The sequence below is a fragment of the Ammospiza nelsoni genome, chromosome 6 (assembly GCF_027579445.1).
Source record: "Ammospiza nelsoni isolate bAmmNel1 chromosome 6, bAmmNel1.pri, whole genome shotgun sequence".
Lineage (NCBI taxonomy): Eukaryota > Metazoa > Chordata > Aves > Passeriformes > Passerellidae > Ammospiza > Ammospiza nelsoni.
The window spans coordinates 59619972-59646202 of record NC_080638.1 but is presented as its reverse complement, the minus strand read 5'-3'; the positions used below and the strand labels follow the sequence as shown (position 1 = coordinate 59646202).

At 46.0% G+C, this 26231-nt stretch overlaps 1 protein-coding gene across 2 annotated transcripts in view; it reads right to left on the bottom strand.

Moving 5' to 3' along the window:
- RTN1 (reticulon 1) overlaps positions 1-26231 on the bottom strand; it is a 124841-nt gene that overhangs the window by 5921 nt on the left and 92689 nt on the right. Inside the window, exon 1 of one of the 2 annotated variants that reach the window (XM_059474773.1) lies at positions 12787-13041. The exons of the other annotated variant lie outside the window; for it this stretch is intronic. Coding sequence (XP_059330756.1) covers positions 12787-12847 — 61 coding nt within the window. The 5' untranslated portion in view covers positions 12848-13041. Of the gene's footprint in view, positions 1-12786; positions 13042-26231 lie in introns of those variants that run through there. 2 annotated transcript variants of the gene reach the window in all.

Genomic DNA, 26231 nt, shown 5'->3' with positions numbered 1-26231 from the left:
TTTCATTATTAGCTTTTTAGCATTCAGTAAGTATCCCTTCTGTATTCTTTAGTATAGCATAGTACTCTTTAATATAACACAGTATTATAAAGTAATAAATTAGCCTTCTGAGAACATGGAGTCAGATGCATCATCCCTGCCTTTTTTGGGGCATTTCCAGCAAATGCAACAGGCAGGAGCTGCAAAGGCATCGGCGGTGGCCGCCACGGGCCCTGTGTGACCCTCAGGGAGCAGCAATGTTTCTGCTCACAGCAGCACCAGCAGGAGCTCCTCAGCAGGAGCAGCAAAGGGACTGGAGCCACAGGCTGAGGAAATTACAACCGATGACCTACTTGAAATCCTTGTTTTGCCTGTGCCTGTGCCTGGGTTAGATAAGATGGATGAGTATCTCCAACCGCAGCACGGTGGGTGGGTCTCTTGCAGCAGCAAGGCAAGTGCAAGCTGGTTGCAAGTGCTTTGTGTTGTTGCTAGGGCTGAATGGAAGATTTCAACCTACCTTGCATTTACTCAGTCTGAAAATTCCATTTTTTAAATTTGTTTTTGTTTTTAACAAGTTCAAATGCCAAATGCTTGATCATAGCGTTTTCCATTTTTGGTTGTTGATAAATGAATGCGGAAGTTTGGGGCTAGCCACAATAAACCATTTTTCTATTCAAAGTTTTGACAATTTAATTTTGTTATTTCATAAGTTTTGAGAAAGGAAAGTACTCCTGCTTTTACCACTGTTTAATAGTTCCATGAGGAAGAAACCATTTTTCAGATAAGGCTTACAAATACAGAATAATCTTTCTTGCAACTCAATCCAACCTCAGAATCAGAAATAATAAAAAAAAAAAAGCTTTCTGCTTGTTATATAACTTCCCCTGTCCATGGGAGGTGCTGGCTAGAACAAAACAAGTGCATATGACCATTTTCAACTAGTGCATTTTTATATTTGTAAAGCAGTTAACTTTTACAGTGTTTTCCACCCACTTTGTATATTTTATCTCAACCTCTCTAGCAAAAATTTTTAGTATCAGAGCCAGCCACTAAAATAGGAAAATTTTATGAAAGGATTGTGGAATATCCAGTCCACAAAGGTGAATTTAATCTGTTTACACCCACAACCTGTTTCTGAGAGGACTCTTCATCCAGCCAGAGAACGTGCTCATGACAACCTAAACAAAACAGCTTTAATTTCACACACTGCACAAGTCCTCAAGAACAGCTTGAACACAGCACCAGCCAAACAGATTTGAGAGATGCCACTTGTCAAATCATTCTGAACAAAGAGTAAATTCAGGAAAACTGCAATCTGTCAGGAAAAAAAAAAAGTCACCAATACTAAAAGAAACAAAATTAATCCAGCCTCTTAGTCCTTATAATCAAATCAAATCTCCAAAAATTGTGAGTCATCAGAGAGTGTTTGCCTTGAGTCAATGAGTTCTATTACTCATTACTATTACACGTATTAGCCTTGCTTTATAGTGATGGGCTTGAGTGCAAAAATTGTTGTTGTGTTACTGAGCTCTCCTCTCTTCGTGCACCATTCACATCCAATTATATTCTCCATCAACATACTCTATAAATGAACCTTTTTACTATTTTTAAGTGTTCAGCATTGGACCTGTGGTGATGAGCACACGTCTGGATACTATGGGCTGCATGGAAGGCACAGGACAAGGGACCTTGGTGCCTGTTTTGGGATCCTGGGTACTGACCCCACAAAACAGGGACCAGTCTTTTACATATATGTGCCCATGCCTGCTTCCTGCAGAAACCCTGGGGCAGGGAGTTCGGAATGCTCCAAAATGCAGCTCCAGCATTGTCAGAGCACCTGGATGAGGAGGTTTAGCAGCAGACACAGCTGCATTGCAGGACACAGCTGGAGCTCCTGATTGCTCACAGTGATGAGGTGAGGGAGCATGCAACTCCATCCTTGCAAACCATCCTTACAAAATGGCATCCAGAACAAAGAGTACAGGTTTGGCCATTTGTCATATTCTTTTTCAGTAAAGGTACTTCAAAACCCTGCAGCTCAACAACTGGGTGCTGTCACCAGTGAGCACTTGGACAGGAGGTGTCCTATTTTCTGTGAGGGTGCTGAGGCCCTGGCACAGGGTGCCCACAGAAGCTGTGGCTGCCCCATCCATGGAAATGTTCAAGACCAGGCTGGATGGGGCATGGAACAAGTGAAGTTGTCCCTGCCCATGGCAGGAGAGATGGGATGAGATGATTTTTAAGCTCCCTTCCAAACCAACCCATTCTAAGATTCTGTGATTATTCACAACCTGATATTTTTTGTGCTCAAAAATTACTGTCAGAGTACTGAAAATTTATGCAAATCTGCCTTTGAGGTACTTAAGTTGTCTATCACACAAAACCTCAACATTAAATTGCACAGGTGAGCTGGTGTACATGGTACATCATCTGCTGATGGCAGAAAAAGGACACGTGCCAGGGGAAAACATTCCCTGGGACACAGGCAGTAGAGAGGCAAACAAATGAGAACTGAGCCAAAAAATACAAACTGAACTCCAACAGAGCTCCCTGAGTCAATCCCAATTAATTATAAGATCCATAATGACCAACTAAGCCTTTTCCTTCCAATGATCTTCAAACTCATACTCCTGCAGGCTGGCAGTGGGCTGCATTCTCATGCAGAGAAATGCCAAACTGCATTTTCTCATTCTCCTCACAAGGGAAAATGCTGAGTTACTCAAGACAGGCTTGCTCAGGTGTGTATATATCCTGAAAGCCATCTGTTCCTGCCATGGAATGACTGGGACATTTACTCAGCTGTACCAGGTAAGGAAAGGATCAGAGCAAGATGGACGGAGGCCAAGTGACACAGTTCTGGGAACAAGAGCATGTGAGAGGGAGGAGATGAGAAAGCATCTGGCCTCTTTCTGCAGCCAAAGGAGACCTGGGAGAGAGGGATTCTGTGTCTTTTAGACCTGAGGCAAATATTCCCATGTGCATGGAAAAAAGAAGTGCCAACTGCTAGCTGGAAAATCTCAGCACAGAAAAGGGAGATACGAGTTCAGTGATTTTTACATGGCTCTCCCAGTGCCCAGGTCCATCCTGGGAGCACATTCCCCTCACCCACAGCCTGCCAGCTCTGGCAGGACTCTCAAGGGCAGGAAGAACATCTGCCTTCTCCTCATCTCCCTTGAGGGGACATGGAGCTGCAGCCCTGCTGTCCTGTCCAGCTGTTTGGGTGGGATTTGATGTTCCTGTAGCCATTCCTCCTCCTCTCCCTTATGGAGAAGGGGCTGAGCCAAACCTCTTTGCAAAAGATACGGGAGGGAGATGAACCTCAAAGCTCCTTGGGCAGGGAAGGGGAAGAGGGAGAATACAGAACTATAAATCTGTGGAGACTTGGGAAGACTTTGGCTAGACAGGCCTCAGGGATTTGAGCTGTATCAGCTCCCCTGGAATTTAGATGCTGCTAAAAACACCTGAGCTGCACCTGTCAGAACCGTGTTTTCTCTTTCAGTTGCAGCTTCAGTCACTTCAAAGGTTTTTTAAATTAGAGGAGAGGAGAGGAGAGGAGAGGAGAGGAGAGGAGAGGAGAGGAGAGGAGAGGAGAGGAGAGGAGAGGAGAGGAGAGGAGAGGAGAGGAGAGGAGAGGAGAGGAGAGGAGAGGAGAGGAGAGGAGAGGAGAGGAGAGGAGAGGAGAGGAGAGGAGAGGAGAGGAGAGGAGAGGAGAGGAGAGGAATTTCAGTTGGGAGGCACCTACAACCTACTCTTAACAGCCTGACCAATTCAGGGCTGACCAAAAGCTAAAACATGTTTTTGAGGGCATTTTCCAAACGCCTCTGAAACATTTAGAGGTTTGGGGCATTTACCTTCTCTCTAGAAGCCAGTTCCAGGGTTTGATCACCCTCTTGGTAAAGAAATGCTTCCTTGCTGAGATAGTGGTTAAACACATTTTTCTCCTACATTTCCTTGCCTAAACAAGGAAAGCAGGGAGAGGAGCTCTGGGTGCAGAATGCCCCAGCTGGGATCCTTTGCCTGGCTTCCTCAGAGTGCCATTTTCTCCTGTAACCATTTACACCAGAGCCAAAGTACCTGTCTCATCAGTGTCTGGTGCTGTAAATAGAGATCAAGGGGCAAACGAATGAGAAATTTTCTCATTGACCATCAGGTGAATCCAGACTTGCATCACCTTCCTCACACCCTTTCTTTTTTATTCTAAACAGGAATTCAAATTAAAGATGAGGTTGTCCACTGTTGGAATCTGAAATGCAGGGAATTCTCAGAACTTTGGACCTGTGAACCAAAGCTTAGAATTAAACACAGGATTTTATTTGAGACCTTGGAAAAGGCTTCCAAGCTTAGGTGTTAGAAATGAGAATGTGGATTTATAGTTTAAAGCAGAGACACATTAAGCTAAGTAGAGGAAAATTTAGAGTTTTAAAGTACAGTACTGTAGGTTTGTGTGTCATAACATGATTGGCTTAGAAAGCTTGCACTGTAACATGAGTCCATAAGACGAAATATTTAAGGATTGGGTCAAAACCATAAATATCCTTGTTGGCAGTGTTTTATTGGTTAATAAATCCTTAAAAGGTCTTGTAACTAGAAGTCTTGTGACCTTCTGAACCATGCAGTGAAGATGTGAGCTGACCTCACCCTTCCTGCCTATGTAGAAGATAAGAAAAATAAATTGCATTGTCAAAAGCAATTCAGAGGTCCTGTCTCTAACTCATTCAAAATTCCTTCACAAATCCCCACAGTCCACCACATTTACATGTCTGCTCTGAGTTTTATCTCACCCTATATTAATGTAAAACTGATTAGATACCAAACCACTCCTCTCAAACACGCTCTGACCCCATGGGTTCAGTGTCTTTCAACAGGTCACTAAGTACAACCAGCACCTGAGCTTTGCTGAAGGGCATCTGCTTGTTCCTGCCTGTTCCCCTTCCCTTGGCACACTGAAGAGACAACCAGCCAGGCCCAGAGCAGCCTCCCCAGCACATGGGGACACAGTGGGAATGAGGATGACAGGCCAGGAGAGGAGCTGGAGCTGCAGCTCTCACACCCACCCTCCTCTGCAGGGCCACTTGCCAGCACGCGCCAGCCCCACGCTCAGCCAGGCCCAGACAGCTTCCAGCCCAGCTCCAAGGTGGCTGCAGCATTCCCCAGACCAGCTAAAGGGCACAGGATACCTCCCAGCGCAAATTAACCACAAAACAACTGAGTGCTTTGGTCGATCAGAAGGGAAGGAATAAAAAGTCCTGGTGTGGTGCAGGGTCCTGCAAGCGCTGGGTGTTTTACTGGGCAGGGGTGTGTGTGTGCATGGTGCTGCCCAACCCCACCACAATGGCACAATTCTGAGCAATGCACGCTGAATATTCATGAGGCACAGGCTGGTGCCACGTGAGGCTGTGGTGTGTGCTGTGCATGCAGTTGGACAGGGGCTCAGTCTGTTTGGCTAAGCAAGATCCACTTCCGAGAGCCAAAACTTCAAACCACCCAGTTTGCAAAAGGGGTTTGGGCATTGAAATCAGCCTTGGCTTCACTTGAGGGTCAGGCTCCTTCTGTTTGGAAAATCACTACTGTAAAATCCTGCCCCATGCCTATTAGCATGCAGAAGCTGCTCTGCTGTAGCTTTCCATGATCTCCCTCCAGCCTCCTGGAAGGAGGGAAGCAACATCACTCACTTTGCACTCTTAACAGTACAACTCACCACAAGTCTGAGTCATTTGTGGAGGTATAAAAGGACTCTGGGTTTTGCCAGAACTGCCTCAGACTCAAAACTATTTGCATTTATTAAGGAAGACTTACCAGCCATCTTTAAGACAGCAGCACTGCAGGTCACTGCCACTGCCTTTGAAGAATTTTTTGGGAGAAGCGTGTCTGAGGAAGTGTTTATCTGCAAGTATCGCCTGCTTGTGCTTTTTAACTCACACCAGAACTCACAAAATGTTACTCAAGTGGTCTTATAGCTGCAAGATTTTTCAAGGGTGCCAAAACACTGCTTCAAAGCCACATTTCTGGCAGAACCTCATCTGGCTAAACGAATGGGATCCAGCACTTGGGGCCGCAGGCTAGCAAAGGTGAACTCTGTGGTACAAGAAACCACCTGTTAATATGGACAGCTGGTAAAAAGCCATGTTTGTGGGACAGGCTGAAATGAACCTCACCAATATAAGAATCAGCACAGCACGGCAGCGCTTGTGCCTGCAAGGAATGGCTCCCTAGTGCCCAAAAGCTCTCACAGCTCTCACCATGGCCTACAGCAGAAAAGCTTCTGCTCCTCTTGGTATCAAAAAAGCCAGAAGACAGATGTGGGGGCTGGAAAGGGCAGGGCCAAGGTAGACTGATTAAAAACGCTCCTGAATCCATTCTTGTTAGGATCTGGAAACATGAGGGCTGGGCCTTGGGGGTTTTTGTGGTCCCCAGAACCCTCACGGTGTGGGGCAGCTGCAGGCCCAGCCTCCTGAGCAGAGACCCCAGAGGGGTCCCAACCAACCTGTAGCTAAAATGTTCTCCCGCATGGTTGTGTTTCCCAAAAATACTTTTGTAGGAAAAATGGGAATCTTTCCATTCCATGTCTCAAAGAAAGCATTTCAGAATGAAAATTAATGATCAACTAAGCAGAGACTGCACAATTCAAATCTTCCACAGCTTCTCCTCTGAAAATCTCTGTTTTCTTCTGACTTTGCAAGGTTTTCCTCTAGTGCAAAAACTGTGTGAAAAATGATTGTGCAAAAAGCAGCATTCCTGTGGAAATTATTAAAAAAAGTGTAAGCAAAGCCTTGGTACCCAGCCTTCAAATGAAGCCCGTGGGCCTTGATGATTATATAAAGGGTTGTATGTAGTATGATGATTATATAAAAGGGTGTAAGTAGTACATTACTAACACCTTTGGAAGTGATCAAGCTGCCCTTCCCACCATCGAGATACCACCAGGTCTGCTTAGGAGGTAAAATCAATGGCTTGTACTGTTTTACTCCCTATCTAATAATAGTTTTTAAGAGAAGAGAGAAAAACCTCCCTGTACACACCATTTACTTGTGTACATGGTGTAATATTACAACTTCATAAATATAAATGACTTCATAAGGCATTTATCAGACCTTCTGGGAGTGAAAAAGATCAAGAAACACAATTTAAGAAGAACAACCATGTTTATAGTGCTGTCACAAAAGTATTTGACAACAAATGAGACAATGCTGTAGGTTTTGAGTAGAAATAAATACTGCTTGCACTCAAAGCAAGCCCAGCTTGCAGGTTTAGTCACAGGCTGCAGGACCAGCCTTTCCCTCTCCTCTCCAGTGAAGGATCCAATGTGGACAATGCTCCCCTCCCCACAACAGATTTGATGATAACGTAATACAGATGGATACACGGTTTAATGAGCAGTCTGCTGCCTTCAGGAGACTGCTGGGATGAGCAGCAGAGCCAAGAGAGTGTATCTGTGCTGTTTCATGAGGCATAGCTCCTGATCCTCCATCTCCAGCCTTGAGGAATCTCTCCATACCTCTACCTGTTGTACACACTCTGACCATTGACTTCCTGTCCTCAGTTCAGCTTTATAACTTTACCATCCACTTGTTTCAAGGTTTAACTTGAAAGTTCAGACCTTCTTAGTCCCCTGTGTCGGATGAGAGGAGACCTGGAACAAGAATAGGATCAGGGAAAAGGAAAACCTTGATGCCCTCCGTGTTATTTCCTACAACATCTGCGAGATCAAGACGTGAGCAAAGAAATATTGATGGATTGCCTCATGTGAGGCACCAGAGTAGGCTTGGGGGTGGACAGGAGAGGACTGGCAGTAAAAGAGGATTGTCAGCAGGAAATCAACCCTTCAACCACACTACACACGAGTCTGCTGTAGCATTTATTATAATTAATTATTAATTATTATGTGATTGTTGCTGCTATTAACGATTATGTCGTTGTTATTTTCATGTGAGAGATGCTTTAAGACTGGGATTAAGCACAGCAGCAGGAGAAACACACAACTCCTGCTCATCAGACTGTATCACTGCCTGCCTTGGGCAGTTTCTGAGGAGGATGTTATGGCTCTCACCTTAATTTAGCAGAAACCAAGGAGACCAAGCAGAGTCCCTGATGCAGGTTCTGCGTGCACACAATGCTATGGAAATGTGGAGATTCTCCTGAGATGCTCCTGGACCAAAGGAATAGACTTGGGCTCTCTCTTAGACTCTACCCAAATATTCAAAAATCTGCAGATTTTCAAAATAAGTGGTTCAGACCTATGTTACTTATAATTAAATATGATGTGGAGAAAGTACCCCTGTTGATTATCATAAAAGCCTCACCAGAAGTCACTTCCCAGGACCCTAAAAAAAGATGAAAACAAAGCAGCCCTTCAATACTGCCTTCAGCTATTGCCCCTCATTATCCCCTTAATGGAGTTTAAATTAATCCTCAGGGAATACCTCAATATACTCTTACTTTGGGGGAATTTTCACCTTGTTATGGCAATGAAAGAATATTGTCAAACAGGTCTTAAAAGACATGGCTCTGAGCAACCTGGTCTGGTGGGACATGTCTCTGGCCATGGAAGGGAAGTTGGAACTGGATGGTCTTTAAGGTCCCTTCCATCCCAAACCATTCTGTGATTCTGTCCTGGCTCAGCAGGTGTGCAGAGCACATTTTCTCACTGATTCCTTTTGCCATCAACAGGAATGTGCTGGAAGAAGAATTGATACAATTTCTGCATCAGTGACCAAAAAAAAAAAAAGGCAGCAAATCTGAAAGTCATAAACAATCTTGACAAATTTCCTTCAAACTTCACAGGAAATCATCTGTGAAATTAGGAAATAAATTCCCCACAAGTTGGTGTAGTTTTATGAAACTGTGAGCTAATTTGGTTACAGCAGGTGTTGAGTTGGTACCAGGGTTTTAGCCCCATCAAGATCCAACATAGGAACCAAATACTGGGGCAGATCTTTATCAAATGGATCCCTGCTGAGAGATCAGCCCACAATATTTCCAGTAAAGCACTCAAAGTACCAACTGGCTGAAGTTTTATTTTCATTATAAAGCTGTAATTAGGCAGACTTCACAACTGTCAATAAGATTACAGATTAAGTGCATGCAACTGTAATATTGTCATTGAAATTCTTTATCAGTCTTAAAGTGAGGAACATTGCCATGAGCAGTTGCTGCAGCTTCCCATCACCCTTTGGAAACCAATGGATGTATCAATCAAGTAAGGAAGCTGCCTCTCTGAAAACAGCTGCCAAGGAATGATAATCAATAACTGCAGTCCCAGCAGAGTCATGTCAACTAGATGGATTTGATGAAGTCTGCAGTCCTTTCCCACATTAAGTTATAATTATAATGGGGGTAATATTTAGGATCATTTCTATGAACACTTCATGGGCCTGTGTCTCTGGATCTTTTCATTTTTCTTTTTTAATAAGTCTTTCAGAAGGTTGAAGCTGCAGGAGCAAGCCTGACCAGCCAAGAGCTGGCAGCAGGTAGAAGAGTGGAAAAGGGAATATTCATGAGGACCAGTGTACTGACACCAAACAACTCATCCAAGCTGGGTGAAAACCTGGGCACTGATCTCCTGATCTCATCTCTGTGGTGCCCAGCAACAGAACCTGAGGGAATGGCTGGAGCTGTGCCACAGGAAGTTTAGGCTGGATATCAGGAAACGGTTCTTCACCCAGAGGGTGTTTGGGCACTGAACAGGCTCCCCAGGGCAGTGGTCACAGCACCAAGCCTGCCAGAGCTCAAGGAGTGTTTGGACAATATCCTCAGGCACAGGGTGGGATTGTTGGGGTGTCCTGGGCAGAAGTTTGATGAACCTTGTGAGTCCCTCCCAACTCAGGATGTTCTATGGCTTTATGTCCTCCCTTATCCAGAGAACGTCTCTGGCAGAGTGCAAACCTGCAATTCCCCAAAGCCACCTGTGTCCTGCTGAGCTGAGCTGAGCCCCTGGGGAAGGCACAGGGACCTGTCCTTCCCCTGCAGCTGGAGGCTGCCCTCGCCCAGCAGCTCCCAGTGGGGAGCTGCGCACTGTGTCACACTCCTGTGTCACACTCCTGTGTCACACACACGGCTGGCACAGGCTATAGGCTGTTCCTCCAAGGCCCACAGCCCCCAGCACACCCAGGCAGGGACATTTCTCCTCACACTCATGCATTATGCATGGCTCCATCCCAGCCTGCTTCGAATGCATCACCTTCCAGTGCGGAGACGACTGGGGCGTGGAAGGCGCTGCAGCTTCCCAGAGCCACCCATGTTAATATTCTGAATGAAGCAGGTGCCCAGCAGGGCTGAATTACTGTCCTGCTCACCCAAGGGCTGCTGATGATCCACCTTTGCTCTAATCCTGCTGTACCTGCAGGATGGGCAGGTAAAAACCAATATTTCTAAATGTGTGCAGCAGCAGCAGTTGATTCACTGCAAGGGAAATTCCCTTGACTGAGTGGGGCAAAGTCAAAGCCTCAGCAAGAATCTCTGCAGCTTCTCACAATCCCCACCCAATTTTACATTAATTATAACTACTACAGGATCAATCCAATGATACAGCCAGTTGCAGGCTTGGTTGTTGAGTAATCAAAACTTTTGTTAACCTCATTGTCGAATCACCATAATTTCCATAAAAATATGCTCTGTATTTACTGAGGTTTCTCTCTGCATCTGTTAGACTCACAGACACATTCCAGACTTTTCAGGGAGGAACCATAATTCCATTGACAATCAAGCTGGCAAAATTATACAACTCCAGATTTGCACAGAACTGATATTCCAGGTTGAGACAGAGACAACATGAATAATAGATATTAAAGGAATCAATGGATCATCTTTAGTCTTCATTCTCCTGAATTTTAAATTTCCTCTATTTTATCTGGGACTGATCAAAGAATTTGGATGACAGGAATAATATTCTATGGCTATTTCATGTTTTCTGCAGGATCATTTTGAAATCATAAAGCACCACCCAAGGAAAAGAAAAAAAAAATGCAAATGCTGTGGAAGTGAGGCAAGTGATTTATTTTAACTGCGTTGATTTTTTCAGACCTGGGATTTTTTTCAAATAAACATGGGACATATTGTGTCATTCAATTTTCACCAAATCTACCCCACTTTCAAAAAGGAAAGCACTGATGGAGAGAAACCCCACTATTATTATTAATTATTAATTAAACAAGAGCAGCATGCCCTTCATTATTCCTCTTTTTTAATTTATGATTTTTTTTTCCTCATGAGAAGGAAAATACTCAGTTTGGTTCTAAAAACAGGTGGTTCAGCAATCTGACTCAGCAAGTCAATGCTTTTATAGGAATCAGCAAAATACTGAGCATCTTTGAAGAAAAACCCATACCCAAACCCCACCCTACGAGGAAGTTCATCTGCAAAGCTCAGATGAAAAGACCCTGAAGTTTGGTGGTGACTCTCTCATTTGAGCTTAATAAATCCCGCAAACACATGGAAAACCCTTGCCCTTCATTTCGGTGTGGAAAGCCTGAGCTGCTGGAGCCTGGCATTTAACAGGTGCATCTGTTTACTTTCCAGCTACTCATCTTCCTTAAAAAACCCTCAGCCCCTAAATACAATTAGATGCTGAATTGAGATTGCAAAAATATCGAGCTCCCTAGAGACAGGCATCTGAAAAGTCTCTCCATCCTCACCCCTCCCTAAAAAACACTTTAGGAAGGTTTTTCAGCTTCTGTTGCATCGAGCTGCGTTTATGAAACTATGCCTGCGAGCATCCTGGACCCTTTAATGAGATGATGCCATGGAGTAATCTCTCTCCCAGGGACCCTGCTGTGGGCATCAGCACCATGAGCTGACTCTTCAGCGTAAACATGCACCTCAAAATTACAAAAATACATCCGAACAAAGCCTGCCCGAAGCAGCCCCATCCTGCCCGGCAGGATCAGCCGCGAGCATTTCTGCCTCTAATCTGCCCACCAGAGCAGCGTCACAGAGACTGTCTTTTATCAAAACAAAGGCTGGATGCTGGCTGGGAAGTGTGAAGCCGACTAAAAATGGCTGAAAAGCTGTCCAAGGCACCCGGGAAGGTGGCCAGCCCCACCCAGCGCAGACACCGACCCGCTCCAAACACGCTGAAAAATCAACCCAAAAGGGAGATGCCATTGTTCCCTTCCGCCTCCGCGGCAGCGAGACCACATCCCCGCAATATTCCACCCCCCGAAAACAGCGTTCGGGAGCATAATTAAAGGATTAATGTGGGTTTAAGAGAAAAAAAATAAAAAATCCTAGAGCCAAGTAGGAAGCGGGGGGCCATGCCCGGCTCTGCCGCCCTCCTTGCCGGAGCTGCGTTTTCTTTGTGTGACACAAGGCTCTGGGTGTGTCCGTGGGCAGGAGGCACCCGGGAGCCCAACGCCACCACCTCCCAGCCCCAGCGGGCTCCAAAGCACCGCCACCCGGCTTCCCTATAGCCCCAAAGGTGGGAAATCATAATGCCCGAAAGGTGGGAAATCGTGCCAGAGACATCCCGATGGAGAGAGCCGGGGATGGGGAATGACGCCGCTAAGGCAAGGGCGGATGCTCTGGGGATGAGCCGCGAAGTGGGAAGAAGGCAGGACCTGTATCCTGGATGCTTTCAGGGTGGGACACCTGCGGATGGGAGAAATGCATTCCAAGAACAGAAATCAGAAATAGGGGCTTTTAATCTTGCTTTCTTTCTTAAATTACCCCCAAAGAAAAGCTTCGCGGAGGAGGAGGGAAGAAGAAACAGCATGCAAAGGCCCGCACAGGTGAACAATGCAAAAATGCACGGATCCTGCCTTTGCCTCCTCTGCCATGCAGCCCTAGCATGCAACACCAGAACAGATAGAATACCCTGACATTTCCAGTTGCTCCAAAGACAGTCCATCTTGGTGGAGTCGGCACTGGCTTGCATCTCGGGGGGCTCGGGGCTCGCCGGTCGCGCTGTTTCGGAGGCACTGCGTTAGCAGTCAGGCATTCCCGAGCATGGGCGCGCTGCCGGGTACCGCGGCCGCCTCCCCGCTCGGCTCCGGACTGATGCTGTAAGCAGCACAGGCGGAGGGGGAGGGCATATTGTACGCGCTGCGGTCTCCACTGCAGCAAATCAGCAGTGTGATGTGGCTGCCCCAGGGAGCAGGCTCCTTTTGAAAAGGGGATGCGGGGCCCTTTTCAAATCAAAAGCTTCAGCTCGGGCGGCTTAGCCCCGCTAAGCCGTGGAAATGGTTAAAGGCGACCTGATGGCGAAGAAATAAAAGCAAATTGGGTGCGGGTAAATAGAGGGGGGGGGGGTGTGAGCAGTGTTGCCTGTGTGTCAGTACGGTTGTGGCTGTTCCAGAAATTTCTTGACAGTGATGGAATCTGGTATTTTCTTAATTTTTTTCTTTTTTTTTTTTTTTCCCTTTTTTTTTTTTTTTTATTCTTTCACACCACAACCCCTCCAGGTTTTCGTGCCTCCCTCTCCTCTGCCCAGCTGGGTGGGGTCGGAGAGCAGGCAGAAAACAAACAAGGTCAGGCTCCAAGCCCTGCAGAGCAGCCCTTATTTTACTATATATTTTTTGAAAACCCTGCAGGCATGGGGTGACCCTTGTGGCCCCCCCATGCCAATCCCTGCCACACCAGGATGCTGAGGACCCCCAGGTGCACCAGGTTTGGGTGTGCTGCCTCCTCTCATTGCCCAAAATGCTGCATAAATCAGGATTTGAGGTGTAAGAGTGCAGGAATACAGGACAATTTGGGAAAGGCACACTAATAGCTAAATTTTAACATGGGCCCTACCACTCCTTCCCTAGCAGGACACAGCCTCTGCCTCAGTTTCCCCACCAATAAACTTTTATGAATAGCCTTGCAGAGACATCACAACCATCCAATGGTCGTACTTGGCAAACACTGGGAAAGAAAGTCTTTTACCACTCAACCTGTTTGCATTTCCAGATTTTGGGGTGCCTAGGAATATCAAACTCCCCAACAAATCACCCCATTTCATTGAAGAGTGACCAGTATATCAGACTGTGTCCAGTCATTTTGGGCAGAATGACCCCAGCTGGGCACCTCTCAGTTCTGAGGCTGGACTTAAACCTTTAGATCATGACAGTTCATAAAATAATTTCACTTTAGCAGCGTTTTTCTGAATTTTGCTTTTTTATGTGGAAACAAGCACCAACACAGACACAGTGGGTCACATACTCATCATCATGGGGAATAGAGTTTGAACCCCTCTGCCCTTTTAGCTCCAAAAAGAAAAGGTCTTTAATACCTGAGTTAACAGATATCTCCTCCAACTGACAGCAGTAGGTCACTTATCCTTCCCTCAGGTAACTCATCTTATAGAAGAAAGCCAAAATTTAAGGAAATTCACCATCTTACTCTTTACCTAGGAAACTCTGCTGGAATTAGAGAGGCCAACAGCTATTGTTCATGTTTATAAACCATCCCTGAGATCCCCAAAAACATTTGCTAAGGCTTGAACCCAGCATCTTCATTCCCCTATCAGGGAAATCCTTAACTAAGTGGGACAGAACTGGCTTCAGCTGCCATTGCATATAGTAAGATTAAACCATCTATAATGTTACAAACCTGGATTTTGTGTTCTTCCTGGCTTTGTTTAAACAAAAAGAAGGAAGAAAGAGCTTTCTAAGGGGTGATTTTTAATCATGGACTGATTGGTTTAGACCCTTTGCAAGAGCAGGAAATTTCCCTATTGGTACATTTTGCCCTGCAAACCCTTTGCAGCTCTACAATGGGGTTCTCAGCACCAAGCCATAATATGAAGTATTTACAAGCAGTGTGTATAAAACAGGGACATAATTCACATAAAACTTCTGCATCCTTGTCCCTGGAATAGCCAGTGACACCCCAAACATGGTACATAGGTAAAATTTGTGGCTACTGGATGTGTGCCACCAGCAACACAGCAAAATATCTCTGTTTGGTCTCTCTGTAACCCAAATTTCTCAGTCAAGTATGAAGGACAAATTCCCTTTGGACAGAAGAGTGGTCCATGTACATTTAACATCCCACTAATGATTTCTCCTTGCCTTCATTGTTTGTAGAAATTTTTCTCACCTCAGGCTTTTCTCACCTTCATTCCCTCTTCCAGGCTAGCAAAAGGAACCACACCATCAGGCTTCCTGTTTAAATTCTTACTCCACTTTGGGAAAGTGTCTCTTCAGACCTGGCCCATGTGATTGGACTCTCCCACACTACTTCCAGAACTATTTTAATCCACAGGCACCAGAACCCATCACTTTACCAGCAGTAACAAGAACACTGCATTTGTGTTAGAGACAGAACTCAACTGGAACAGTGAGATGAAGACACTTAGAAAATGCACACGGGCTAAGGAGAGCTTCCAGTGTGCACTCACTTGTCCCAGGACCTGAGGCAGGTGGGGGACAGAAGCAACTCTGTGTGTGATACAGAAATTGCACAAAATCCCAATCAGCACGGGGTGGATCCAGCACTAAATGGCCATTGATAAAAAAATGCATTTCCGCAATAAAATTTTGAATTATGCATTCAGTAAGTAGTGAGACAGAATTAGGACTGAGCACTTGGCCATCAATCCTGAGGTTAAGAACTGCTTCTTTGCCACAGAATTAAACCTGGAAGGCACAAATAAACATTGCACTGCCTGGATCTGAAAAGGGTGATACACACAGAGAGATCTTGGCATCAGCTGGAGGAAAATTGAGTGTTGGAGGGAACTTTCCTGTGATCATGAGCAAGCAGGAGCAGGATGAAAAGCAGTGAGTGGAATTTGCCTCCCTGCAGAGCACTGTCCATTGGGAGCCTCCTTCTGCTGTGGATGTTACTGAAATTGTTACAGATCTTAAGATGTGTTAGTGAGGTCACATGAAGCTCAGTGTTGATGGCACAGCCACAAGCCAAGAGGGCTCTTCAGCACTTGCCTGTTGCATAGCTCTGCTGGAGATGATGATCTGTGCATGCAGGATGTGTGGGGTAAGCACTCAATAAAATTAAGGTACCCATGGGATCATTGCAGGGAACCACTGGCCAAGTGAACATGTGTGTAGGGTATTGCTGTCTGCCTCATTTCTTTCCATCCTCCAACTCCAACAGGGATCACAAAATCATAGAATCATTGAATGGTTTGGGCTGGAAGGGACCTGAAAGCTCATCCAGTTCCAAACCCTTTGCCCATGGGCAGGGATGCCCTCCACTAGACAAGGTTTCTCAAAGCTCCATCCAATCTGGCCTTTAACAATTGCAGGCATGGGGCACCCACATCTGGATGGCCAACTGAGGGGCAGACTGTATCTCTGCAGAGGACAAGGACACCCTGACACGGTGTGTGGCCTCCAGGGTTGTGCTCCTTCAGGGACACAGGGAATCCTGCAGCAGGACTGGCACTCCAGCCCTGCCTTGTTGCCCTCCAAAGGTCCTTCCACGGCGACCCAGACCACCTGTGCACCACTGATGAGCTCTGATGAGGTCAGAGTTAGCAACATTTAAGGCTTTTTAGGTAAATATCCTTGAATGGACCCTAACAGTCCGTAAGAGCTCAGAAGCACCCACTGTTCTACCACAGGAACTAAAATTTGGGGCCATCCCTTAACAACCCTGTTGGAGGGCAGGGGTGGAAGTCAGCTGGTTTCAGTTGGTTTCAAAGGTGATTTAATGATTAAAAATCCACAGACAGAGCTGAAACCACTGTTTGGAGTGCAGTGACTTTGAAGGCACTTTGGACTGACTGTGTTTTCCTGCATCACTCCACGTCAAGGCTCCGTGGGACACATTGAGGGCAGCGCCAGATCTGCAGCGTGGTGCTGAAAGATCCTGACACTTAGCACTTCAGGAGAACAATAGCATTAAGGGAGATCATTTGAGTTGTTTTTCTAAGCTAATTTGTTCTTAGCATTAGCAACAAAAATAGAGAGGATGCTATTTTAAAAGTTGCATTAATATGTCTCAAAGATCTAAAGAGCAACGGGGAATTTTTTGCCTGAGCACTCCAAGCAAGGGCAGCCAGCAATTACATTTTCGTGAGGAAGCTGTCAATAGCAGAAGGATGGGCCAAATCTTGGCTCTGCTCTCATCCTTTTCACTGTCTTGTGCTCATTCTTGCACATTTTCTGGTCTGCAGAGCTGCTCAGAGGCAACTGAAATGGCAAGGCCATGAGCTGGGAGATGCTGATGGCTGTTTCAGGTCCATCACTTCTCACAGTGCAGGAAACACATAGACAGCTCTGTCCTTGCTCTCTTTTGCCCCAGGTCTTTGCTACTTTCTCTTAGAAGATGTAATGCAGTGATGAATTACCTTTTTTCTCAGGTCTTCAGACCACAAAAGGAATCAATAAGCTGGTAAAAAAAGACAATATGGTCTTAAGCTGGCAGAATTGAAGTCTGAAGCTGAACAATCACAACAAAAGAAGCCCCATGTCCGGGCATGTCACATAATGTTCCAGCCTCCCTGCAATTTCTTTTTAAGTCTTGAAATGTCTGGATTTATAGGTTTTTTTTAAAATCATCAGTCCAAATATTTGGATTGTTCACAAGGACAAGAAGTGTGATTTTGAGACGTGCTAAGCTTCTGCTCTGCTACCTCTGTTTCACTTTCTGCTCAGCAGAACTGTTCTTCATACCCATCTTTGCCCAAGGGCTCAGATTATTGATGCATATATCTATATATAGATATAAATGGATATATCTAATCATAGAAGTGTAAATTAGAAGGGACCTTAAAGATCATCCAGTTCCCAACCCCTGCCATGGGCAAGGACATCTTTCACTAACCCAGGCTGTTCAGAGCCCATCTAACCTGGCCTTGGACACTTCAGGGATGGGGCAGCCACAGCTTTCCTTGGCAGCCTGTGCCAGGCCTCATCACCCTCACAGGGAAGAATTTATTCTTAATATCTGATCTAAACCTGCCTTCTGTCAGATAAAGCCATTCCCCTTTCTCCTATCACTCCATGCCCTTGCCCAAAATCTCTCTCCAGCTCTCTTGTCAGCCCCCTTTAGGCACTGGAAGGTGCTCTGAGATCTCTCCTTCTCCAAGTTCAAGAGTCCCAACAGTATAAAAGGATTATATAATAACTACAGATAACTATAACCATCTATAACTGTATAATAACTGCATATAACTGTATTATAAGGCCTTATTATCATAAGATTTTCAGCAGCAAGTCATTGACATGAGCCACATGAGTTGGTGAAAGACTCAGGTGAGACAAGCTTTGTGCTTGCCTCCTTCCCTGGGAATGAGGTGCTCTTTCATTGAATCCTAGTAAATGAGCCCTTTGTGGGAACTCCTTAGATTCAACCTTGTTGTTGAGAAACAATTTTGGGTTTTGAGCCTCTGATGTGCCTCAGTGAACATGGCACAGACCTTCTCCAGCAGCCATGCCAGAGATGGCCAGGACTGCTGTGGTGCCATCTGAGCTCCCTGGTTCCTGCAGGCAGCAGCACAACTAACACACAACAATCAGTTTTGATTTACTCCTGCCTCTTCAGAGGTGGATAATTTCTCTTGGTTCTTTAATGTTATTTTTGAACTGCGAGGTTCATAGAAATAAACGCTCTATTCCTGCCATTGACCTAGAAAAGTCTTTTGATTCTTTCCAGTGGGACTACTTTTTACAGTTGCTGGGAACCTTAAAATCATGAGTTTCTCTCCTCTGGGGGAGGTACTTGCTGCATCTTCATTCCTCCTTTAAGATTTGATCAGTAAAGCTGAAAAGACCCTAAAACTCTCCCTGACCTCCTGCACTCCTCCATTACAAAGGAAGTGCTTCCAGCTTATTACCCTTTTAAGCCTTCTCTTTTTAAGCCTGTTCTGTGAAATTTTTCTCTCCTACAGCATTGCTGGTGCTGCAGCTGGCATTATTAATTCCATTTCATTAACTGATCTTCTTAATGTACTGGAAGACAAAAGAGAAGAGAGTCCTGAGACCACAGCGTGGCTGAGCCTCAGGAGATCTCTGCTCAGGCCCCACATCTGCCACAGGCTCCCTGCTACGTGACCTTGGGAATCTCCTCTCTGAGGTCTCTGGCTCTGCTTGGTCTATTTAAATTTGGGGCATGGTCTGCTTTTTTGAGCTTTGTTTCTGCAGCACCCAGCACAACATCTGCAGCTCCAGCAGAGGAGCCTTGCTCGTTTTTGCAGCACAGCTTGCAAGGCTGGTGTTGCTGGCTGCCATTCCTGGACCAGGGGAGGTGAAGCGAGGTGGGGAAGATGAATTTGGATTGCACTGCTCCTGGAATGGTGAAATCCCCTCTGGTGTTGCGCAAGGGGCACAGAGGACTCTTTTCTTTGGCCAAGCATGCTCCAAAGAGATGATGATGATGCATTTTCAGCAAATTCTCGAAGCAATGTCTGTTGTCCAGTGCCTGAGCTGGGGAAGTGAGGCTGTGCCACACAAGCCACCAAGGAGAGGTCCTGTCCTGTCCTTGGCTCCTCTGCACATCCCAGTCCTGAGCTCAGGCAGCTCTGGTGCACCCCAGGAAAGATGTTCCCACAAAAAAATGCCAAAGCTTTGCTCCCAGCTTGCAGGGCCACCCTTTGCTCTGGCTCTGCTGGGATCAGGCCCAAGTTTTGAAGCTCCAGGTGCTGATTCAGAGGCTGGGATGCTCTGCCCAAGTGCAAAATGCAGCTGCAAATTTTGCAAATGTGACTGCAAATTAAACCAACAGCCTGCAGGCAGAGGCTCAGCAGACTGAGGCCACATTTGCAGCAGTGCCACAAGCCCTTAATTGAGTTTGGGATGCTCATAAGCAGCCAGGAGTGCTTGAGAATGAGCTGTGCTTTGCAGCATTTCTGCTGGCTCCTCTGCTCCAGTGCCTGGCACTCCTGCTGCCAGCCCAATCCAGGCCAGGGGAGAAGGTGCAGAATAATTTAATATAGATCAAGGCCCTTTCCCCAGCTTCAGATGTGCCCAAAAAATAATATTCCTTGGGGAAAGGTGCTCCCCATTAGGGCCTGAGCTTGTCACCATGCTGGAGAGCTGCCTCAAGCATCTCAGCACGGGCATTTTCACATCCCCCAGCCTGCCCTGCAGGGAGGGCAGGCTGGTTCCTGGTGGAGGTGTGGGGATGCTGCAGCCCTGGCCGGCACACCATTGCCATGGCAACCCCAGCTTTCCCTGGAAAACAGAGGCAAAGCACCAACACTGCTGGATTCAACAGCCTGCTCCATGGGTGGGAAACACCTGGGCACCAAGGTGCTTGTCGTGGGTGCTCTGCAAAGGGACAGCTCCAGTCATGCCCAGCCTGCAAAGCTGGATGTTAATATGGGGAAATCCTGGCTGAGCTTGCAGAGAAATGGAGGAAAGGGTGGGCAGGGGGAGGTGAAGAAGCAGCTGATCCTGCCCTGAGCAAACACAGCCTGCAGTGCTTGCAGAAGTGATGGAGGAGGCAGTGGGGCTGCTTATTGCAGCAATGCCAGCAGTGTTGCGTGGCACAAAGTGGGGAAAAATGTGGGAATTCAGGACACCCCGCTGGCTGTCCTGGATTGCCAGCACCCCTGCCAGGGGGCTTAGAGACCCTGGGACAGACCCCAGACACCTGTGACTTTGAATATGACCCATGGAAAAAGTTACCAACCTTATATGAGGATCTTCAAGCCACAAAAGTCTAAGTAGAATAATAATTAGTTTGTCACGGGGTGAAAAATAGATTTTTGGGATCTTTAGAATGGGGGTTCAGGAGGTAAGATGGAGGAATCTGGGCATGTCCAGCCTTTCTCCTTCTTCTTCTTGGCCTCCATCTTCTGCTGTGATGTTGGCACTTTTAGATTGATTTAGAGTAGAAGCTCACTGTTTAACAGAGGTGATAGGTATTGAGAAGTTATTGTAAATAATGTACACGTAGTTTTTAGTATAAAAAGATAACACCACCCTGAGGGTGTCAGTGTGCTTCTGTTTGACCTGCTGAATGGACCTTGAGACAATAAACAACCTTGAGAATGAGACCAGAAGAGTTCTGACTCCTTCTTCGACTGCTGGGCTGGGAAAAGAGACTTTCTAACACATCTCAGAGTCACTCAGACCAGCTAAAGCCCCAAGAGGAAAAGAACCCAAAAGGACCAATGAAGGACGTGAAATAGTGATGTGTAAGGCAGAAGTGCCAGTGCAAGGCTGTGAGAAGGGGAAAACAAGGAGAGAACAGGGCAGGGTTCTGCTGAGAGTCTGTGTGGGCACTGCTGCAGAAATGCTGTGGAGGGCAAAGCAGCACTCTGAGTTTTAAATGCTATTATAGGCCTCTAGGGCAATTAGAAGAATTAGATCAGGAAACGATGTGCCAGAAGTGTTGGCTGAAAAGCGGTCAGAGTTGTGTTTGTTGGGGAAACAAACAAGGAAAATTGTTTAGTGTGGCATTTTAGGACATGGGCTGGAAATGAAGCAACAGAGAAAAGCAGAAATGGTTTGAGTAGTGGGGGGCTGGCCCTGCCCCAGCACATCCCCTCACATGGGGCAGAGGAGAGAGGACAGATCACATGTATATATCTTATGGAAGATACCATAAGCAAGGTCAAGCAAGCTGCCAGCATCCAGTCAGCAGAATATGCCATGAAAATCCACACCCTGGAGCCAGCTCATTAGGAACTTAAGATCAGTCATCCCTAAAACTAGTTATCTTATGCAAACACATGCAAAAGGAGGAAAAAGAGAAGAGAAAAGAAGAAAAAATGGAGGACCCAGTTGAACCCACTGAATTTGTGGAAATGGGTTTCTCTCTGAAGAACAGATCCTATCTCTGAGCACTTGGCTATCATATAACCTCACTCCCTCTCTGCACACAATGACAAAATCCTGATTTGGATGCTGACATCAAGTATCTGGGAAAAGACAATTTAATTTCCCATTCTCAAGGCTAAAGGATTAAAGATAGATCAGCAAAACTATTTCACATTTAGAAAACCAAAAAAAACCCCTGAGGAATTCAGATTTCCTTGACAATACTGTTAAACACCACAACCCACATTTTCCTGATTGCTTCTGCAGAAGGACTGATAGCTCTCTGTCCTGGGATGAGGGTGAGCAAAACAGAAGGTATAGGATGGCTTTGAATAGATACATGAAAAACAGAATTATTTTTCCAAAATTATCAATTAATAAGTAACTTGAAAGTCCACTGGACAAAACTAAACTAAGGGAAGGTGTTTTCCTGATTGGAAGCACATTTAACCACAGCATGTGGATATGGTAGAAGCATCAGGAATTTCAGGGTAGCTGCAGATTTGCAGAGATCCAGAAATAGCTGTATCCCAGAGCACTGCACACGAGCAGTGTGAGGTGGAAGGAATTGTACTACATATTCTGCATTAATAGTGAATTCCCTTGCAACAGGTTTGCCTTTTGCAGAAATGGGGGATTTCCAAAGAGAACAGTAAAACAAGTCTGGGCAAGATTCACCAAAGGTCTGCTGGGATTTCAGAACTGCTTTTCTGAAGTGTTTCCCTCCTTGCAAACATTTAAGTACATGGGGCTTTGATGAAACTCCCTGACTGAGACAGGTACCACCAAATACATCATTGTATTATGTCAGTTAGTTCATTCTTAATAAATCCCCCCAGGGATCCAAAGCACAATATCCCTTCTGGCCCATGTGAGGTTCTTGAATTTCAAATGCCAGGTACTTAAAATTAATGTCTTGCAGATGAATCAGAGATAAACCATAATGGCATGGACATTAATTTCAAATTATTATAAATTCAAGAAAACCACAATCTTATTTTGGTTTGCAAACAAAAAAAAAAAAAAAAACCCAACTCTCAAGCTCAATTGGTGTATTTTGTTTTGTATGAACCTCCTCTTTCACAGGTGCAGGAGATGTGGTCAGCTCCTGCTGAATTCCGGGCAGGACTCTGAGTCCAGCAGGTCCTCAGCTGTGGGGTTTGGAAACCTGTGGGGTTTGGAAACCTGTGGGGTTTGGAAACCTCAAGCTCTGAGTACCCCCAGCTTAATGCTGAGATACATTAGCCCTCAAGATTAGGATCATTAATAACAGGAGCCAGAAGAGAAGGACTTTGTTTTGGAAGCAGCAGCAGTAGCAGCTCTTACCTTTCCCAAAACACTTTCTTTTTAACTGTGCTTCCCCCCCCCCCCCCCATTCTTTTCCCAGACTGCCTGACATTTAAAATGATCAAAGTTCCCTGTGAAGCACAGCTTCTAAATTTCAGATAAATATAGCCACGCTGCTCTGCATTTGTTTGTTTTTCTCAGGTTGCAAACCTGCAGTGGAGACCTACTTATTGTGGAGCAGGGGGAGCTGCTGGCTGGGCACCACGTGTTGGGCAGGCAGGAGGGAGCAGAGCCCCCTGTGCAGGATGTGGCTCTGCTCTGCTCCCAACAGAGGGTCCAGCCCTGCTCTGGCAACTCAGAACAAACCCACCAGCAGCCCCCTTGCTGGCTGGAGCAGCCCTGGAGTGGGCAGAAGGCACATGGGGACATGATGCATGGAGGGGAGGATGGAGATGAGCGTGGGGACATGTCCAGCCCCCACTGACACACAGGGGGACAGCCCTGAGCCCTTTGAGACATTGGGAAGCTCTGTGGGCCCTGAGGTATGGATGGAATCACATGCCAGGGCAGGAAGGTCCTGCCCCTGCCCACACACACAAAGCCATTCAGCCTGGTACAATTTATTTTGGCCTCCCCATTAGCTGGGAAGTAAACGTGGCAATTACTTTGCAACATCCCAAGTGTCAGAACCCTTTGACACATTTCCCTAAAGCTAAATAATTAATGAAGGGCTCTGATTAGTGTGAATCTTGTGGAATCATCAGACAGCATGGAGTGACATTCACTTTTACTTCTTGATGCCTGAGACAGGGCTTTGTGATGAGGCTTCCACCCTCTCCTGCAGCTGAAAGGGTGTGGCCTGGGGTTTGTTCTGTAAAAAAGGTTTCTGCCCTGCTTTGTGCTTAGGCTGTCACAGACACCAGCAGCCTTCAAAATATGAATGCTTTGCAGGTGATGGAAGATAAAATACATTTCTTTTCCATGCAGGAATGATATCCTGCAAATGTAGCACTCAGCAACTCATTTCCCTCAGCGCCTCATTAGAGTCACCACATCTAAAAGGGTTTTTTTTCCCCTCTTACTGACAAATAGGAGTCAACTAGAAGATACCAGGTGTGCATTTGCCAGGGGTGAGGCTCAGATCCTGCAAACTCAGCCACCACAGCAGGATCAGGCTCCCATGGCAGTGGGGTTCCAGCTTGGCACTGGGTGGCAGAGCAAGCTGGTGGCCCTGCAGGGTGAGAGCCCTTCTAATAGGAGACTACTGCATGTGAGGAGTAGGAAGAGCTGGTGGCTGTCACTTTAGATCCATTTTCTCCTACAATTTCTTTCTGAATGAGCTCCCCACACAGAACACACCAGAGAGTTGTACTGAGCTATGACACACAGCTCTGTGTGAGCTGCTGCCCTTTTCCCAGCCCTCCCTCATTTTACCATCAAACTGCAAATAATCTGATTTTTCACTCTGGGGGAGGGAAGTTTGTACTAGGGAAGAGAGGGGCTGCCCAGAGAACACAAGGAGCTGTTACATGTGCAAACTGGGTATCTTTGGGGTCCTGAAGTGCAGAAGAAGGTGTAATCTTCACCTCTCCAGGGAGGAGATGAATGTAAAGCAAAGAATTGACATAAAAGCAGAACTCTTCTGATCCCAAATGCCACAGTCAGAGTGACACCAGCTGCAGAATGCACTGTCCCTGCTCTGTCTCATGCATTTCACCTCTGAGCAGCATGTTCACATGCTGAGGGATTATTATACTTTCAAACCTGTGCATCAACACCAGTCACACACCTCAAAAAGCTGCCTCTCCCTAGAGACATTTCCTCCTCACACAGTTTTGTAAAAACAGGAGGTAAAGGACTCCTTGCAAGGAAAAGCAAATAGTTTGGAAATCATGTACTTTAAGCCTGTGCCTGGTTCTGCCTCATCCAACATGTGTTTCCATGGAAGCAGAGGAGGAAACGGGCAGCCTGTGGCTGCAAATCACAGCAATCTCACTGCCTGCTCACGAGCCTGAAAAGATAAATGGATCATTAAAAATAAAAAACACCTGAATTTTTTAACACTCCTTTTGATGGTAGATATCTGGTATTTAGTGCTGCAACATTCTCTTCAGGGACAGGGGTTCAAGAGCATCACAGCTGAACAAAGCCAAACTTGGGCTCATTCTCAGAGGAAACAGAGTAAATGCCAAATAAAATGATTTTTGCTCTTTTGTTGGTCACAATGGTGTAGTGACTGTGTGAGCATACAGTGAGAATGGCAGTACAGCACACAAAGGCAGTTACATAAATGGAATAAAATGTGTTTTCAGCATGGTTTAGAGGAGGGAAAGAGACCAAATCCAGGATGGTTTGGGAAATACAGATTGTTTAGTAAAGGTTTATCTGCTGATAAAACCTGACTCTGATCTCAGGAGTGAGACTCCTGAAGTCAACCTGTCAGTCAGTCACTTGTCTTATCACCATGTCCTTTGAGCATAAACCTGTTTCTGACTGTAACCATGAAGTTTTCCTGGCCTTAAACGAGCATCTTGCAGCATCCTTGCATCCACAGCAAACACACAGCTCCTAACAGTTCTCCAGCCATCTGCAAATACATCTTGCTGCTGAGCCAGGCTGTTCCAGGTTGCAAGGCAAGATGTATTCTATTACCATCTGTATGGCAGTTGTCTTTTGTCAGTGGGCAGTTTGCCTTATCTCTCTCTTTGAGTGACCACAATCACTCCTCCCTCCAAGGATGGGACATCTGCTGATAACAGCTATTGAATGTCACTGCATGGCTGATAAGAACTACAGCATCCCATTGGGAGATGTGAGCCCAGAGGGAGGAGCCAAGCATTCCTACCCTGATATAATCTGGAGATCCTGGAACACCAGCACGGCTTCTCCACTGGATTCCCCAGAGGAACAGCAGCTGCCTCTCCTTCCACTGGATCTTCAGAGGAAGAATACATCCTTCTCTACAGGATCCCTGCTCCAGCAGAACCACCCCTGACACTGCAGGAGGGCTGAGCCACAATTCCAATGGGACTGCTGCCAACAGCCTGACCCACAGGGTGTCAGGTTGGGTTCTGACTCTGTCAGTGTTGTTCCAGTGCACTGCAGTGTTTATTTTATCCTTTTATTTTTTGCTTCCCTGTTAAAGAACTGTTATTTCCTGCTCCCATATTTTTGCCTGAGAGCCCCTTAATTTAAAATTTATAACAATTTGGAGGGAGGGTTTACATTCTCCATTTCAGGGGAGGCTCCTGCCTTCCTTAGAAGACTCCTGTCTTTCCAAACCAAGACACCGGAACATTTCACTGGGAGTAATAACCC